This window comes from Camellia sinensis, chromosome 9, assembly GCF_055761805.1.
Source record: "Camellia sinensis isolate YWXY chromosome 9, ASM5576180v1, whole genome shotgun sequence".
NCBI lineage: Eukaryota > Viridiplantae > Streptophyta > Magnoliopsida > Ericales > Theaceae > Camellia > Camellia sinensis.
Window position 1 is genome coordinate 75,923,786 of NC_138969.1, and position 20,174 is coordinate 75,943,959.

The following is a 20,174-nucleotide window of genomic DNA, read 5'->3' on the forward strand; positions in this document are numbered from 1 at the left end:
TAAGTTATAATGTATAAATTATTTTAATAGCTACACCAAACGGGGCCAATGAGGTTCGCAATAGGAGATGAAAAACTATTAGACAAATTGTAAAAATTCAAAGAAACATGTGATGATTGTCAAAAGATAAATTACAAGACTCGGTAAAACGTGATTTGCGTCAACATCCCAGTGTCACACGTACTGTACTGCAGTAAGGAAACAGATGGAGGAGAAGTTATTAATTGATTGAGTTATACTAAGGATTTTAAATAATTTATTAATTTTTTTATTAAAATTCTCATGTGGTGTGGGATTTCACATGGATTGTAGGATTTATACATATGTGAGTTTATATAAATCTCATATCATATAAGATTCATATATATGGGAGTTTTGAGAAAAAATTTGATAAATTATTTAAAATTTATAATATTTTTCTAATTAGTATTGGATACTGTTACATGATATTTTAATGATGTTATAATTAATAAAAAAGTAAAATTTATAAATTTATATTGAGTGTTTGATAAATAAAAAACATAATAATAAATTATGATTAGTGTAGTGTAAGATTACGTGACGATCAAAGATCAAACAATAATTTTTTTTGAGAGGGAGGATACACACGTCATTATAACCAATACCAGCCCCATTTTCGTCCTTTCACTCTTCGTCCTTTCCACCAATCTCCATCGCCACCACCATTCTCACACACACACCCCCACTCCTCACTCTCTCTCTCTCTCTCTCTCTCCTCACTCCCTCTCTACAATGGGGACTCGAATTCCTTCACACCAGCTTAGCAATGGCCTCTACGTTTCTGGCCCTCCCGAGCACCTCAAAGAGCGCCAACCCACAATGGGCTCTCGCTCAGTCCCCTACACCGGCGGCGATATCAAACACTCCGGCGAGCTTGGAAAAATGTTCGACATCGCCGTCGTCGATCACCACCCTCCTCCGCCGTCCAAGACCTCTCGCTCATCATCTTCTCAGCACAACAGCGGATCCCTCAGATCCGCCCCCAACTCCGGGCCCATCGGGCCCAAATCCTCCGGCCCGATGAGCCCGCTCCAGCCCACGGGCCTCATCACCTCCGGCCCACTGGGCTCCTCCGCCGGTCGCCGGTCCGGGCAGCTGGAGCCGCCGGCCGGTTCGGCTGGAAAGGCGGTTTACGGTTCGGCCGTGACGAACTTGAGCGAGGATGTGAAATTAGGGTTTAAGCCGTCGAAGCCAGTAATGTGGGTTTTCGTGGTGGTGGCTGTGGTGGGTTCGATGATTGGGGCGTTTTTGATGGTGGCGGTGAAGAAGGTTTTGATTTTGCCGGTGGTGGCGGGAATTGTGGCAGCGGTGACGGCGGTGGTGGTGTGGAATTGTGCTTGGATGAAGAGAGGGTTGTTAGGGTTCTTGAATAGGTACCCTGATGCTGAGCTCAGAGGTGCCATTGATGGACAGTATGTGAAGGTTACTGGGGTAATTGTCTTATCTTTATATTGATAATAATATAAAAATTCATATTAGTTATTATCAATTCATAGGTGTCATTATCAATTCTTATTACTCTGTCTCATTTAGGAGGCTAATTAGTTATTGTTAGTTTATTGCTGACATAATGCTGTTATGGGTTATTTATAGCATTGTATTTCGATGACCGTTTTGACCCCGGTTGAATATGAGTATATGTTGAGCTTTATTTGGTGTGATTGTTTGACCTTGTGTTTTGAGTGTGTGATGTGGTTCTGATTACTTTCTTTGTATGAAGTCTGAAATGAAATTGTGTGGCAAAGAACTGTTTATGGTGACGCAGTGATGGAGAGATTAACCTAATTCTGCAAGCAAAGCTTTCAGATAGGTTGTATAAATTTGCTTCTGTAGGGGTTTAAGTATAGAGTTCTATCACATGTCCTCAAATCTTGTTCTGGGAACCATATGTGAGGTTTATTGCATTCTCTAGGGGGACTGATTCTGTACTTGTGTGTGAATTAGTTTGCTGTCCTCTGATTACTTCTAAATGTTTTTTCTTTTTCTGTTATAAAAAAATTTACGATTCACGATTTATACATAAATCAATACAATTTGGGAAGCAAATAAAAAGTCAAAAGCCAGCTTTTAACCCATTTTGAGTCACATCACCTCTCACATTTTTTACACAAAAAAGCTAAAAAGCCAGTTTTTAACAATCTTCCCAAAACACCTCAAATCCAGGGGTGATTCTATTTTACATAAAATTGATGGGAAATCTCTAGATTCACAATTCGATTCATGTAATTTTTGAAATTATTTGGGTTTGATAGATTTCAATCTCTCTTTTCTTTTCTTTTTTTCTAATGAAAATGTCATAATACTAGTTTAATGATTATTTTTTATGAAAATAACTAATACCTAATCATAATAGGTTATTATTTTGCGGATAAGATGGTTTTTATATCCAATTAAATCTCGTCAAATCCTTTTTTTGGAACGTTTATTCACTCAAAACCAACATTTTCTTAATATTTTCTTGTTAAACCTCATAAAAATATCAAATACATCTTGTAAGGATATTTAATGTTAACGTAATTTGCATCCTTAAATTATCTATTTCTATTTTGGTAAAATAAATGTCATTTAATATGACATGATTAGGTCAGTCAGGCCCAACGATTCCACAACTGCTTTTTTTGTTTATTTAAATAAATAAATGTACACACATTTTAAGAGTATTTTAGGTTGTAAAATAATGGGTTTTCACCTGTTTTTTTCTTCTTATTCTGCTCTATTTAAGATTTCCAAGTCTGTTTTTTGAATGTCAAGAGAGAATAGACTTTATGGTTTTTAAATAATTTTATTGTTGGTGAGATTTGGACCCACATATATCTTCCTAATTAGACTAAGGAAATCATGCTTTTATATAAAAACTATTATATAACGTGTCAAAATCAATGTATTTTATTTTTTTCATATGTACAATTTCTTTATGTCATTTTATTTGTTTTTTATGGTTTGTGTTAAATCTTATGATTCGTAATTTGCAAAATTAATTTTTTGATTCATGATGCAATTCTTGGTTTGACGACTATGTTTATTTTACTATGGGTTTGATTTAAGCCACGCCATAATGTTGCACTTGCACCCGAGGCTTGCATTATTCTTGGACCTTCTAGAATAGATTCTAATGCATTTTCATGGGGAAATTTTGATGACAATGCTCTCTGGGAAAAGTTGCTTCCATGGTTGCTAGTTAGGTATTTTCCTGGGTTTTCACATTTTTCTAGCAAAATGAAGATCCGCTAGCTTAGCTTTTAAGGATTTGTGGGTTGCAAAATAATTGTGTTTTTTTTTTCCTGTCTGAGCTTGAACAGTTCCCCCCTTTACCTCTAAGTTTTACTATTGACAAATAGAAGGAACATTTGACAAGATATTATAAATTGGTTTTCCTTATCGTTCTGGCATCCATAGGATGAAGATTTATATCATTAGAAGGAAAGACAGTTGATCCAAGTGTATAAATTTGTTGTTCCAAAATAAATAATTAAATAAATAAAATTGAGAGATTTTGACAGTTTTTTTTTTCAAGTTCAATTTTATTTAGAATTTGAGTTGTTCGAAGAGTCCTGGTAATGAACCTACGAATGGGTTGTAGAAGAAAGGTTCTTTTACCTGCTATAAATGTACTAGAATATTTTGACGCTACACGTGAGTGGATGGATGTATAAGCTTGTTTATTGGCCAAACTTGTTAGAAAGAACACTAGACAAGGAGGAGCTTCAATGTGTGATCTAGTGATATCATTTAACTTTCATGCTCTAAATTGATTTTGGGCTTAAATATGGTCTGGAATATCTATCGAGCTATTACTCCATCCTGTGAGTTAGTTATAGAGCTGGTAGATGCCAATTACTCTATGAAGTTAAAATCAGAAGAAATACATGTCTTGTGATATTGAGTAGTGCAAATGATTTTCTGTTGTGTGATGCCTGGATTTGTTGTTACTTTTCGTAGTGATGCCACTGTCATTACATTTACAAAATTGAGTTGCCAGATGTTTTAAGTTATCTTGGCTGACGGAGTCTAAACATATATGATGTCGTTACTTTCTTATTTTCCAAGCTGTCTGGTAAATCATCAAGCTGTGTTCAGTATAGTTCATGACTTCATGTGCTGTTCCCTTAGTAGGAAAAACTAATGAATGTCAAATTGCTCATTATGGAATATTCTCCAATTATGAGCTCGTGTAAGTTCCCCTTTAAAAGACATTATCATAACAAACTCTCACTAGATCTTAATTTTGAAGATTTTACTCTATTGGACCTGAAGTTGCTTGTGACAATGAGTAGAATTTCATTGCATATTTCTTTTGCTTGTGATAGAATTAGGTATGACATTTCTTTTTTGGTTTGGTGCATTGAAAGAAATCAGGGGAAAAAAATGCAGTCTACATCAAAACGTTTAAACTGGCTTTACACTTTTGCAAGTGGTGAAATTATCTGAATTATTGCGTACTTTGAATTGAAATGACGGAGTAGCCTAAACATGATGCCTTGTGTATGTTAAGAGTTCAAAAATCTATATAAAAAAAAATAAAAAATAAAAAATTGAGAGAGAGAAGAGGCTGGGAAAAGCCTAGGCTTGATGATGGGTCAGAATTTGTTTGCCTTTAATTTATTCTATAATTTTTTTTTTTCGTATGAATTTATAATTTCTGTTGTTCTTGTAGATGCCTTTCTAATTGTCAAATATATTTTTTTTATGCAGGTTGTCACTTGTGGCAGTATTCCCCTTGAATCATCTTTCCAGAGGGTACCAAGATGTGTCTATGTTTCTACCGAATTGTACGAGTATAGAGGATGGGGTGGCAAATCTGCAAATCCTAAACAATGCTTCTTCTCATGGGGATGTAGACAGGCAGAGGTTAGTTTATGTCACCATTCCTCGAATCTGATATTTGTCATTTGTTTGACAATCTGAAGCTTGTTACATGATGGATTAGTTTCGCTATGTTGCATAAAGTCATGTAGGTTTTATTGTTGCCAATGGGAAATAAATTGGTACGATCAGTCTGCCAGATATTGTTGGCAACATGATTACTTTCATTTATGAATTATGATCTACTAATTGTTTTATTACATACAATTGACATGGTTTCCTTGAATTGGCTCTTCGGTATCTAATCATCTAGAGAAGTTGACATCAAGAATTCATGACAGTTCCTAAACATCAAGGTTGTCGATGTAGGAAGTTTCAATATTTGATCTAGGAAGCACGGCAATGCCTCTTGGAGTATTGTGTCTGTCCAATTTTTTTTATTTTTTATTTTTTATAGAGCAAGGACGCTTTTAACACATTTTTTTTTTAAAAAAAATAAAAATAAAGCAAGCATGCTTTGGACACATTGGACACACTTGTCTATTGCCTAGACACACGCAAGACACATCCAAGGTCTTGGCACAAAAATTAAAAAGGGTGTCAAAGATCAAAGTAAAAATAAGAAGTGTATAGTTTACACATTCATCCCTATAGGGTTTTTATTATTTGGAACCCTAAATTGTTACAACTTCAAATTTGTTTATGAATGTGATGGTACATCTGGCTAATGCCAAGAACCATGGGGCATCTTGTATAAGTACACCATAGGGACCCCCAGGGGTAAAGTCTTCTACAGTTTAAGAGAGAAGGAATCCACAAGGTCCCATTCCTGGATGCTGCATGCCCAATGCACTGCCAACAATCAGCATCAAACTAACGAATTTTGCGTTATTGTGTCCCTAGTGCTACCATCTTATAACAACTCTACAATATTTGGTTTCTTATACACAGGGATCGTTAAAAGGGTAATTTTCAGTAGAAACTCGAGCCTTATTGATAAGGTATACACTTTCTAGGGGCATTGCTTGGGGTGCGACAAGTGAAAATGCAACCACTTTGTGCAAACAATGGTGCTGTTTGGGAACTTGGGTTTGGGATTTTTTTTTTAATTTTTCCACTAGAAGACAAACTTTTTGCAAAACCAAAAGAAAAACACATCCAAACAAAATATCACATCCAACTCCATAATCGTTTCACTTTTTCTCTCACAAACATCACATCCAACCACAAAAAACTCATCTATCTTCCCAATCACCAAAATTTTTTTATCCAATAATATCCTACAACTAAAAAAATCTACATAAAAACCCACTTCCCAAACACCCACAATGCCAACGCTTAGGTTTGCATTATTGTAAGTTATATACTTTCTAAAGGCAAGTGGGAGGTGGAGTCTTAAGGGAAGTCACTTCGTGCAAACAAGCCTAGGTTTGTTACCTGTCTTACCCTCCCACCCTCAATTCACGGGGCCTATTAGTAATGTCGTTATTTGAAAGTTTTTCTAATACTGTTAAATATGCCATGCAATCATGTTTCTGTCTTTGGCTATGCCAATGTTTCCAGACCATGTATGGATAAAACACTTGTCCTATGATAACTATAATAGCCTTCTTGTCTCTTGTGGACAGAGATACGTGGCTGATTTTTACATATCAGACTTCCAATCTGGATTGAGAGCTCTGGTAAAAGCAGGCTATGGAGCTAAGGTTGCTGCATTTGTGAAACCAACAATAACAGTTGATTTAACGAAGGAAAACAGAGATTTGTCTCCAAGTTTTGTACGCTATCTTGCTGACCGCAGTCTGTCAAGTGATGACCATATAATGCGCCTGAAAGAAGGGTAAGCCACTAATATTCTGTTTTGAATTGTCTACACTATTATATTATATATATGAATATGAAGCACACAACTCTTTGAAGTTTTGTCACAATTTCTTGTATACCTAAAACACCCATTTCAGACCTAACTGCTTCACACAAACAAATACCTGTAGTCAGTGGATATGTTGGGCAGTAATATTTTCCCAGAAACATCTATGTATGGTCCAAATTCATTTAATGCATGGACCCCATAATACACCAATTTAATCTCGGCTGCCCATACACATTCTAGGTAAATTTCTTTACCCTTTTTCTGGGTAAGTATCCTTTCTCTATGTTTGGATTTTGCTTTTCTTGGTGCTAGAAGCTGATTGATCTCTGCGTGTTTCACCCCACTTTCCTTGAGCTGTTCTCTTATAGCAGATTTCAACTGATCCTTTAATGTCAGGTATATTAAAGAAGGAAGCACAGTGAGCGTGATGGGGGTTGTTAGACGCCATGACAATGTTCTCATGATTGTTCCTTCAACACAGCCTGTTTCAGCAGGCTGTCAGTGGATCCGCTGCCTCCTCCCAACATATATTGAAGGGCTCATTTTGACATGCGATGAAAGTCAAAACGCTGATGTGGTTCCTGTGTAGATTTTTATTCTTTTTGTAGAAATTTAATGTATAAAGAGAAATAGAGAATTGTATTATTGATTGATATAATGTTATTGATTGTTGTATTTTGTGTTTACAATGAGTCCTATATATAGAAAATTTAAAGGAGGTAGGTATGTAGTAGGTGGAGTAGTAGGTGGAGAGGAGGTGGTAGTGGTGTAGTGGGTTAGGTTTAGTGGAGTAGGTGAGGTGGTAGTGGTGTAGTGGGTTAGGTTTAGTGGAGTAGGTTTAAGTGGGTGTAGTGGGTTAGGTTTAGTGGAGTAGGTTCAAGTGGGTGAAGTAGGTGATAAATTTTAACAGCCCCCCGCAAACTCAAGGGGGATAGGAACTAGCCAACTTGAGTTTGGAGAGAGTTACAAAACAAGAAAATACATAAAAATAAAAGAGGATAGGTGACACTGTATGGTCGTGTCAGACCATTGGTGAAGACACTGGATGGTGGTGTCATAACGTTGTAGAGGACACTGTATGGTGGTGTCATAATGGTGTAGAGGACACTGGATGGCGGTGTCAGACCGCTGTAGAAGACAGTTTATGGGGTCATGTCGGACCGTTGTAGAAGACAGTTTATGGGGTTATGTCGGACCGTTGTAGCAGACAATGTGGTGACAGTTGTTGTGACAGTTTACGGAGTCTTGCTGGACTCTTGTAGAAACTAACCGGAATCAATGTCGGGACAGTTTACAGAGTCTTGTCGGACCCTTGAAGGAGCTAACCGGAATCAATGTCGGGACAGTTTACAGAGTCTTGTCGGACCCATAAAGGAGCTAACCGGAATCAATGTCGGGACAGTTTACAGAGTCTTGTCGGACCCTTAAAAAGTCGCACCCTCAAAAGGTGTGCCCAATCTTTCAAAAGGCGTGCCATCAAAAGGCGTGCCCAATCCATAAAAAGGTGTGCCATCAAAAGGCGTGCCCAATCCATAAAAAGACGTGCCATCAAAAGGCGCGCCAGACACGCGGCGATGCACGTGATCGACAGTGCGCGTGTCGGCCGCTTCGTCATGTGCTATATAAATGAAGGCGGAGGCTGAGAGAACATGTGGAAATCAAACCAGTCTGAAACCGCTGAAAAACTCTTCGTGGGCTGAGAGAGATACACTGGTAACACTCTGTAAACACTCTGTAACCAACCCATCTCTGAAACACTCAGCAACCATAACATGGCCTCTTCTTCCCGTCCAGCTATCCAGAACATGACCTCCTCTTCCCGTGGTCTGCTTACGCTCTTTCCAGAACTGAACGAGTCCACAAGAGAAATAACTGGTGCGGTGGCCAGTGAACCCCAACGAAACACTTCTGGGTTTGCTCCTTTGAACTTTCCGATGCGGTCGGTGGAGCAAAAAATGGCGGTGCAAACTGATATTGAGGCCAATCAGTATACTCTGAAGTCATGTGTGGAAACCATGACGGCGGTCACAAACTTGTCGCACCGCCTGCAGAGCAGGACAAATGAAGTGCAACAGTTAAACTCCCAGCTGGCTCTGCTCCAACGCATGTATAAGGATGCGCGAGCAGAGATAAGTGTGCTAAAGGCAGAAAACAAGGAGCTGAAGCGGAAGGCTACCGTGATGTTCCGATTCGGAGGTCCGCCATATGCTGCAGTGGAGGAGCAGGGAGTAGTGATCGTGCCCAGTGGAGTGGGTGCGGGAAACACAGAGGCAGCACCGGCAAGGGCCGCCCAGGACGGAGGCAAGAAAAAGCGACCCGCAGCAGAGTAGAGAAGCAAAATTCCGCCTGTGGATGTGGTTGTTTTGTGTGTGTGTGTGTGTGTGTGTTTTTTTTTTTTTTTTTTTTTTTTTTTTGTTTTGTTTTGTTTTGTTTTTTTTTTTTTGGTGTAAAATGCTGATCGGGGTTGATTCCCGGCATGAAGAAATGACAAGTTTGTAAAATGTTTTTTTTTTTTTTTTTTTTTTTTGGGAGTGTTGTGTTGAAAAAATAAAAATAAAATGAAAGAAAACAAGGGAGAAAGAAAATAGATAAAAAAAATATGTATAGATGGATTATATGAAAAATATCAGGGTGATTGTTTCAAAAATAAAGTGGAGGTATGTAAAAAAGGAGGAAAAGTGATTTGGAAAAAATAAATAAAAAATAATTGATTTTAAAATCAAATGGAGGAGAGTTTGAGTAATAGAATATAATAAAAAGAGATATATATATATATATATATATATATATATATATATATATAAATATAAAGTAAAGAAGGTGGTTGATCTTTGTATGTAGAGAAGTCGCCTCTGGTGGCGGCGAACTGGAAGCTATATGTATTGATAGAGATGACAGCGGAATAGGTTGAGATCCGGCGGGCGGCTAAGGTGAGGTTGCCGCCCGCCGGGGAAGCGAAAATACTAGGTTCTAAACCTGCTCTGATACCATGTAGAAATTTAATGTATAAAGAGAAATAGAGAATTGTATTATTGATTGATATAATGTTATTGATTGTTGTATTTTGTGTTTACAATGAGTCCTATATATAGAAGATTTAAAGGAGGTAGGTATGTAGTAGGTGGAGTAGTAGGTGGAGAGGAGGTGGTAGTGGTGTAGTGGGTTAGGTTTAGTGGAGTAGGTTTAAGTGGGTGTAGTGGGTTAGGTTTAGTGGAGTAGGTTCAAGTGGGTGAAGTAGGTGATAAATTTTAACACTTTTGCATTTCATTTGAACCTTTTTTTTTTTTTTTTTTAATTTTTAATTTTATTTTTAAACTGGCCATGAGTAAATATTGATAGGTTCAATCTGATAAAAACATCACGCAGTGCCCAACCACTCTGCTCATCATTCCTTCCCAGGATTTTAAGTGTATTTAAAATGACCATGAAGATGCAGAGCCAGGAAGACAGAAGATCATCTAATAAGGATAGTATAGTTTAGTCGTGTATTTGTAAGCTTTTTGTGCTTCTAATGGAGATCGAGAAGGGGAAGAAAATGGATTTCCCCTCTCAGAGCAGAATGTTAGGAAAAGCCGTATTGTGATAAATGGATTTTAACTGATTCTATATGTACATAAAGAAGGTTCCAAAGTTCCTTGTTTTTAATATGCATATATTTGAATTCCTGTGAGGATCCAGTCAGTGCATGTTATTGTTATTGGCCCAGCTAAAATGTGATAGCTCTTTTCTTTTACTTCTGCACTTTAATCCAGTACGATTCAACTTAAGCTTGACAGTAATTATTATTTTTTTTTTCGATAATTACAACAGAGAAATAAGGTATCAGCTGGCTTCTTGTTCCCGCTGCTTCTTGGATCTTGTTTGCAATGCAAAATTCGGCAGCACAGGACATGGGCTCTCCCCCCTTTATATGTATATATATTTTCACCATATGGTATTGTGAACTATCTTCTCCTTTTCAATGTTCGACTGTTAGGTTAAGCTTACATGAAGGATGGACTCCATGTCCACTGTTTCTTTCTTTCTTTCTTATACCAACAGGCTAGCTGTGGTGAATGACTACTTGTGCAGGCAGAAAAGAGCACATTGCATAGCACAAAGGATGTGAATGTACTCTTTGTAATGTTCTGATGTTTCTATACCATCTTATAAATTATCAATTCATCACTATTAGCCAATTCCATAATATAAATGGGAACAAAAAATAAAAGACAATAATCTTATAAATCAAAATTCTTCTATTTCTCATAAAATCTTCAGCAGAGTACTTACATTACTTTATAAAACACAGAATTATAAAAAATAATATATACATCAAAATGTTATGAGGGCTTATATCTTGCAAGGTTAAGAGCCTTGATCGCAACAAAATATAATTATATCTCGACAAATAAGCTTGATAACTGTAAACAAAGAAACATCAAAATGAGTTTTAGTATTCCATCTAGATCTCCATTTGCTTCTCAACAGGGTGGAGGCATAACATCATCACCTAGAATTTTTGAATATCTAGCCATAAAAAGGGAGTGAGCTTATACGCCCAGTAGGAATAATCTTAACACAATATATAAATATTCATTATGATTATGATTATGCAATGCAATGTCATGTACAAGACTCTTGACTTTACTTGAAAACTAATGCTCAATGTATAAATTTAAAGCCATGTTTGACTCAAACACTTGAGCCTTTATTATATCATGGAATTCCTTTTTGTAATAAAAATCCACATTTCAATCACCCCCACATTTATCAGCCACCGAACACAAAAGGACGAGTGGACACCTATCACATTTTTGGAAAACCATTTTCACATTTATCAGCATCACGCACGAAGGGACAATTAGACACCCATTACATTTTTAAAACATCTTCACATTTATCGGCCACCGAGTACGGAGTGGCAATTAGGCACCCAACAACCTATTCAACAATATCCCATACATTTACCGGCATCAAGTATGGAAGGGCAATTGGGCATCTTAATAATATTTTGATAACATTCCCACATTTTTCGGCCTCCGAGTACGGAAGGAAAATTGGGTACCTCAACACAAACCGCACGTTTTTTTAAATAACTCGACACTTGATCCAAAACCATGATAATGCAATGTAATGCATGAGTTTACAAATATTATAATTCGCCTAAGGTTCAATTGAATTATATAAGTGTTGGAAAATGGCTTTTTATAAACCTTATTTTTTGCTAACTTTGAGCATTAATTAAGGTGGGACCCAAGCTTTATTTTTAACGTTACTAATTGGGTTCATGTTTAATGCCGCGTAGTGAATAACATCGTGTATTTGGTTGTACAAAACCATTTCCGGATGAATGAAAATTCAACGCGTGTTTTCAGGTTCGTGGAAATGGCTTTAGGTGAGTTTTCTACACATTTGTGAAATGCACTTGTCACACATTGGAAAGGCTTATGGATTTGTATGGGTTTATATACTCTAGCTTGGGATACTTGGGGGTACCCAAGTTTGTGGAAGGGTGAGGTTATGGGTCAAGTGGGCCAAACCCGTTGCACCCAAAACAATAAATACACAGGTAGGCTGGGTTTGAGCGCGGGTGCGTAGTTGGGTTGGGCTTGTCCGACCCAATACTTATCTTTTTGGACTAAAAACATTTGTATTTTATTTATTTATTTTTAATTTTGGTTTCAAAATTCAAAATAAATTGGTCCGGATTTTTCCTTCACCCAAACAGATCCCGAACAGGTTTTCTACCTGTTGAATTCCACCCGAACAGCTTCATACCTATTGAAATTCAAAATGAACAGATCTATTTCTATTCAAATCTGTCCAAACAGGTTTTGTACTTGTTCAATCTATTCGAACAAGTTTCTACCTGTTTGAAAAAGCCACATTTCTTCCTATAAATAGTTTGTCATTCAGTAATTCATTTGCATCGAAATTTTTTCAAAAAACTCTTCATTTTGTTCTTCTGTTCGTCCTTCAGTGCTCCTGCATCTGTTTACCATTTAGTTTCTAGGAAAAGAAAAAGAAAGAGTTTCTTCTTCTTTTGTAGTGCTGCAAATCAAGTAGTAGTCGTTGCATCTTGGGAAGTAGATGCCATTAAAACTCGAAACACCGGAGCGAGGGCGAAATCTACTTTAAGGAAATTGTGTCCAACACAGGCCTCGACGTTTAAAGTTTTTGTAAGCATTTAATTTAGAATTTAATTTATAAAATTAATTTCTGGATTACTTATTTTTATTTTATTTTGTTGTTTATTTCAATTATACATTTAATTTACACACACACCACTAAGGGAATAACAATCTTAAAGTAGAATTTCTGTTTTATTTTATTTGTGTATTAGACAGACAAATATTTTGTTTCGGAAAATTAAATAGTAGTCATGTACTGTTTAATTTCTTAAATAGTAGTAATATATTGTTTAATAATTTCTTTGATAATATAGTAATCTATACTGTTTATTATTGGAATTTTGTTACAAAATATTATTCTGTATATTTTGTGTGTAAATTATATTTTGTATAAATTTTATGATTGGTGCATTATTATATCGTCAGAAATATGACTGTTATTACTCCGACCTCCACATTTGTTGTGCCGGTGATAACTCTAGCAATATCGGTAAATCATGGGGGAGAAGCCAGAAAAATTCAATAGAAATGATTTTAAAATATGGCAACTAAAAATGGTGTTTTATCTTTCGATATTGAATTTGGCTTGCATTACTCATGAAAACGCTCCAACACTTTACGAGGGAGAAACTGACATGCAAGTGGTTGTCACAGTCGACGCATGGAAATATGGTGATTTTCTATGTCAGAATTATATCCTTAATGGGTTAGACAATACACTGTACAATGTGTATAGTGTCAAAAGCACTATAAAAGAACTATGGGAATCTCTAGATCATAAATATAAAACAGACGATGCCGGTACAAAGAAATTTGTTGGCTGTTTTCTGGATTTTACAATGATGGATTCCAAAACGGTTATTAGCCAGGTTCAAGATCTCTAATTAATTCTCTATGACATATATACGAATGGATGGTTCTTAATGAATCTTTCCAAACTGCGGCAATCATTGAAAAATTACTACCATCCTGGAAAGAATTCAAGAATTATCTAAAGCATAAGTGCAAGAAGATGAAATTGGAGGAACTGATAGTGTGACTCAGAATTGAGGAGGACAACCGTGGTTTTGACAAGAAGTTAGGAAACCATGTCATGCAGGCTAAAACAAATGTTGTGGAATATGGACAAGGGTCAAAATTCAACAACAAAAAGTTGAAGCATGATTGCAATGGTCCCAAACAAGGATCTACTAAAGGGATCAAAAACGAGTTCAACAAGAGGTTCAAAGGCAAGTGTTTTGTGTGCGGAAAAGATGGACATCGGGCTAAGGATTGTCACGTTTGCAAGGACGGACGAAGTTCAAGCAAAAGTCCAGCGCAAGCCAACATAGCCGAGGATTTTTATCTTTCCGATGGAGTGGCAAATATCAATCTTGCTGCAGTAGTCTCTAAAGCAAATTTGGTGGGCAATCCTAAGGAGTGGTGGCTGGATACTGGAGCAACCTGTCATATCTGTGCAGATAAGTACCCTAATTATTGCTTTCCAATGATCGGACCCTGGATTACTTGTGTACCTACTCAATTTGCTTACAACATATGCTATATCAGGCCTAGTGCAATTCATTAAGTACATCAAGCTTTCGATTATTTGAAAGAACTCTAATTAGGTAAGCATTTCTTGCTTTAGCATGTTGCATGTACGTTTATGTTGCCATATCAAGCATGTTTACCATGAGGCTAAGTGCTTCGTTGATATATCTCTTGAATGTCTATGGATGAAGGTTTTTTTGCTTAAATTGGGACGATTCAATTAATGTACATATGAGATCACTTTTTCAAGTGGTACATATTCAAAACACTTTTCAAAACAAACATGAAATTAAAGCGTTTCAACTTTTGTGAATTAGTCTATACTTGAATGCATCACATAGTAAAGATAGCATAATAATCGGAACAAGAGTATATAATGTAGATAAAGATCACATCATGATTAGTAGAGGCCGATCTTTGATCGGGTGAGTGGGGTGCTCAATTCATGACCTTCCCCTCTCATACCTAAATTCCCGAGCCGAGACATTTTGGTGATGACGGACAAGTGGCCTTTGACACAAGTCACAGGTTTCTTAAATTTCTCAAAAATATTTAGGTGGCGATTCTGAAATCTGGCAAAACAATTCATTTTTGACATTTTTGATTAAAAATCAATTTTTCAAAAGATTTGTCGGATTTGGACTCTCTTGTATTTATCTATTTCACATTGTACTTGTGAAAACAGATTCAGAATCACGACAGTCCGAACTGTAGGGCTATCGTATCCGAGGAGACTAAGTCCCTATCACTTTAGCCTTTAAAGTTTTATTTATTTATTTATTTTTTCATTTTGACTCTTCATGTTTCAAATTTTTTTTATTTTATTTTATTCCTAAAACTAACTTATATTAAAAATTAGATAGAAAATGACACATTGACAATCACGTGATATAAAAATATTTTATTATATATAATTCACATTTCTAACACAAATTCAAATCTTAATATAATAATATATTTTTTTATGTTATGTGACAATTATCGTGACCATTTTTGTCTAATTTTGAACAAGGGAAATATTTTATTGTTGAACCCAATTTCTATACAATTTTGTACTCTTTTCTTTCACCCCACTTTCCTTGAGCTGTTCTCTTATAGCAGATTTCAACTGATCCTTTAATGTCAGGTATATTAAAGAAGGAAGCACGGTGAGCGTGATGGGGGTTGTTAGACGCCATGACAATGTTCTCATGATTGTTCCTTCAACACAGCCTGTTTCAGCAGGCGGTCAGTGGATCCGCTGCCTCCTCCCAACATATATTGAAGGGCTCATTTTGACATGCGATGAAAGTCAAAACGCTGATGTGGTTCCTGTGTAGATTTTTATTCTTTTGCATTTCATTTGAACTTTTTTTTTTTTTTTTGAACTGGCCATGAGTAAATATTGATAGGTTCAATCTGATAAAAACATCACGCAGTGCCCAACCACTCTGCTCATCATTCCTTCCCAGGATTTTAAGTGTATTTAAAATGACCATGAAGATGCAGAGCCAGGAAGACAGAAGATCACCTAATAAGGATAGTATAGTTTAGTCGTGTATTTATGAGCTTTTTGTGCTTCTAATGGAGATCGAGAAGGGGAAGAAAATGGATTTCCCCTCTCAGAGCAGAATGTTAGGAAAAGATGTATTGTGATGAATGGATTTTAACTGATTCTATATGTACATAAAGAAGGTTTCAAAGTTCCTTGTTTTTAATATGCATATATTTGAATTGTTGTGAGGATCCAGTTAGTGCATGTTATTGTTATTGGCCCAGCTAAAATATGATAGCTCTTTGCTTTTACTTTTGCACTTTAATCCCATACGATTCAACTTAAGCTTGACAGTTATTATTATTATTTTTTTTGATAATTACAACAGAGAAATAAGGTATCAGCTGGCTTCTTGTTCCTGCTGCTTCTTGGATCTTGTTTGCAATGCAAAATGTGGCAGCACAGGACATGGGCTCCCCCCCCCCCCCCCCTTTTATATGTATATATATTTTCACCTTTGGGTATTGTGAACTATCTTCTCCTTTTCAATGTTCGACTGTTAGGTTAAGCTTACATGAAGGATGGACTCCATGTCCACTGTTTCTTTCTTTCTTATACCCACAGGCTAGCTGTGGTGAATGACTACTTGTGCAGGCAGAAAAGAGCACATTGCATAGCACAAAGCATGAGAATGCACTCTTTGTAACGTTTCGATGTTTCTATACCATCTTATAAATTATCAATTCATCACTATTATCCAATTCCATAATATAAATGGGAACAAAAAATAAAAGACAATAATCTTATAAGTCAAAATTCATCTATTTCTCATAAAATCTTCATCAGAGTACTTACATTAGTTTATAATACACAAAATTATAAAATATATATATATATATATATATATACATCAAAATGTTATAAAGGCTTACATATTGCAAGGTTAAGAGCCTTTATCACAACAAAATATAATTATATCTCGGCAAGTAAGCTCGATAATTGTAAACAAAGAAACATCAAAAGGAGTTTCAATATTCCATCTAGAACTCCATTTGCTTCTCAATAGGGTGGAGGCACAACATCATCACCTGGAATTTTTGAATATCTAGCCATAAAAAAGGAGTGAGCTTATACGCCCAATAGGAATAATCTTAACATAATATATAAATATTCATTATGATTATGATTATGTAATGCAATGTCATGCATAAGACTCTTGACTTTACATGAAAACTAATGCTCAATTTATAAATTTAAAGCCATGTTTGACTCAAACACTTCAGCCTTCATTATATCATGGAATTTCTTTTTGTACTAAAAATCCACATCTCAATCACCTCCACATTTACCAGCCACCGAACACAGAAGGACAAGTCGGGCACCTAACAAATTTTCGGAAAATCATTTCCACATTTACCGGCATCACACACGAAGGGGCAATTCGACGCCCATTACATTTTTAAAATATGTACATTTATCGGCCACCAAGTACGGAGGGTCAATTGGACACCCAACAATCTATTCAACAATATCTTCCACATTTACCAGCGTCAAGCACGGAAGAGCAATTGGGCGCCTTAATAATATTCTGATAACATTTTCACATTTTTCAGCCTTCAAGCACGGAAGGGAAATTAGGCACCTCAACACACACCACACGTTTTTTAAAATAACTTGACACTTGATCCAAATCCATGAGAATGCAATGTAATGCATAAGTATGCAAATATTATTTTGTACGAGTAATCAACAAGTACGTAATCAACAAGTAATGAACAACTAAGTATGTAACCAACAAGTAATCAACAAGTAAGTACGTAATGAAATATTATATAAGTAATCATCAAGTAAGTACGTAATGAAATATTCGTATTTCCATGACTCAAAATCTTTTTCATCATCAACAATAATTTTGTACAAAATCCAAAGTTCCTATCCTTCCAACATTTTCAAATTTCCACCAAACTCAACTTCCTTAAATCATCAACAATATCATCATAAATCAGAAATTTATTGAACTCCAATATTTCCATAGAGAATCAATTTAAATTTCAACATAAAACACCAAGAAAATTGGGAATTTTCCTCATTTCTTTCACACACTTTCCAACTCACCAACTATTATTCATTATTATGCAAAAACATCCAAAATATTTCAAAAACTTGAGTGAAAACCCCATTTTACACTTTAATGATTTTTAAATCAAAAGCTTCTAACCATATCAACCCATAACTACAAAATATTACATAAACACACCAAATCATAGATATATAGAGTTAAGAGAACCTCTACCTAAAGGATGAGAACAAAGAAGCAAGATTCAAGAAGAACTCTTCACAAAATCGAAATCAAATTGGTGAGAATCACGATCTCAACGGGGATTTCGCTTTTTACAAGGGATCTAGGCTTTAATCTTGGTGAGAAATGAGATTTCTAGAGAGAGAAATTAGGGTTTTTTGGAGCTTAGGAGAGGAGAAAAAAGGAGAAAAAGAAAAGGTGAGAGAAAATATCAAAAAACTAACTTCTAAGTTGTTGATATTGTGCAGGCTGCTCGAGCAGTGAACTCAATCTCATAGCATCTCGGTCTGCAGAGCAAAGTACTGGTTGCCCCTTTTTCACCACTTGAGCGGTGAAACCAACTGCTTAAGCAGTCACCCTAGAAACAGCAAGTCACATAGGCTCAGTTCCTAAAGCACTCTTTGCACATTAACGTTATTTCCATATGTAACAATTTCAGTAAATGTTTTCATTTAACTTCTTACATTTATATTTCATTTACTTAAGTTTACAATATAAATAAGTAAATATTCCCCATTTAGATTCAAAGAAAAGTACAAAAAAAAAAATTAAAATCTAATTAAATCAAAAAGTGGTTCTCCTAGTTCTAGTACAAAAACAAAATTTCGATTGAAATTTCTATGTTTGGCATTGAAGTAAAATGGTTAATACCTCATAGAATCATCATCAACAATATCATCATAAATCAGAAATTTATCAAACTCCAATATTTCCATAGAGAATCAATTTAAATTTCAACATAAAACACCAATTAGTTCAAACCCTCTTTTAAAACAAAAATCACAATCCTAGGGTTCAAGAAAATTGGGAGTTTTCCTTATTTCTTTCACAAAATTTCCAACTCACCAACTATTATTCATTATTATGCAAAAACATCCAAAACATTTCAAAAACTTGAGTGAAAACCCCATTTTACACTTTAATGATTTTTAAATCAAAAGTTTCTAACTCATATCACCCCAAATTAGGGTTTTTAGGAGCTTAAAAGAGGAGAAAGAAGGTGGAAAAGAAAAGGTGAAAGAAAATGCCAAAATAGTAACTTCTAAGTTGCTGATATTGCTCAGGCCACTCGAGCAGTGAACTCAATCTCACAACATCTCGATCTGCAGAGCAAAGTACTAGTTGCCCCTTTTTCACTACTTGAGCGGTGAAACCAACCACTCGAGCGGTCACCATAGAAACAGCAAGTCACACAGGCTCAATTCCTAACGCACTCTCTGCACATCAACGTTATTTTCATATGTAACCATTTAAGTAAATGTTTTCATTTAACTTCTTAAATTTATATTTCATTTACTTAAGTTTACAATATAAATAAGGAAATACTCCCCATTTAGATTCAAAGAAAAATACAAAAAAAAAAAAAAATTTAAAATCCAATTAAATCAAAAAATGGTTCTCCTAGTTCTAGTACAAAAACAAAATTTTGAATAAAATTTCTAAGTTTGGCGTTGAACTAAAATGGTTAATACCTCATAGAATCATCATCAACAATATGATCATAAATCAGAAATTTATCAAACTCCAATATTTTTATAGAGAATCAATTTAAATTTCAACATAAAACACCAATTAGTTCAAACCCCTTTTAAAACAAAAATCACAATCCTAGGGTTTAAGAAAATTGGGAGTTTTCCTCATTTCTTTCACACAATTTCCAACTCACCAACTATTATTCATTATTCTGCAAAAACATCCAAAACATTTCAAAAACATGAGTGAAAACCCCATTTTACACTTTAATGATTTTTAAATCAAAAGTTTCTAACTCATATCAACCCATAACTACAAAATATTACATAATCACACCAAATCATAGATATATAGAGTTAAGAGAACCTCTACCTAAAGAATGAGAACAAAGAAACAAGATTCAAGAAGAACTCATCACGAAATTGAAATCAAATTGGTGAGAATCAGGATCTCAACGTGGCTTTCGCTTTTTGCAAGGGATCTAGGCTTTATTCTTGGAGAGAAATGAGACTTCTAGAGAGAAATTAGGGGTTTTAGGAGCTTAAAAGAGGAGAAAGAATGAGGAAAAGAACAGGCAGGGCCGGCCCT

General features: G+C 35.6%; 1 protein-coding gene across 3 annotated transcripts; it reads left to right on the forward strand.

Annotated features, from left to right (window-relative positions):
- The first annotated feature begins 672 nt into the window (after nucleotides 1–672).
- Nucleotides 673–16,037, forward strand: LOC114308143 (protein SHOU4-like). 3 transcript variants are annotated; one of them, XM_082887122.1, is made up of 4 exons: nucleotides 673–1,452; nucleotides 4,714–4,869; nucleotides 6,453–6,664; nucleotides 15,467–16,037. In XM_082887122.1, the coding sequence occupies exons 1-4, from the start codon at nucleotides 754–756 to the stop codon at nucleotides 15,657–15,659; spliced, it is 1,260 nt and encodes a 419-aa protein (XP_082743248.1). In that variant the 5' UTR covers nucleotides 673–753; the 3' UTR covers nucleotides 15,660–16,037. The 3 variants fall into 3 exon arrangements, with proteins under 3 accessions (XP_082743248.1, XP_082743249.1, XP_028109445.2); XM_082887123.1 differs by lacking the exon at nucleotides 15,467–16,037 and adding an exon at nucleotides 10,508–10,724; XM_028253644.2 differs by lacking the exon at nucleotides 15,467–16,037 and adding an exon at nucleotides 7,094–7,294 and having other exon boundaries at nucleotides 674–1,452.
- The last annotated feature ends 4,137 nt before the right edge of the window (nucleotides 16,038–20,174 follow it).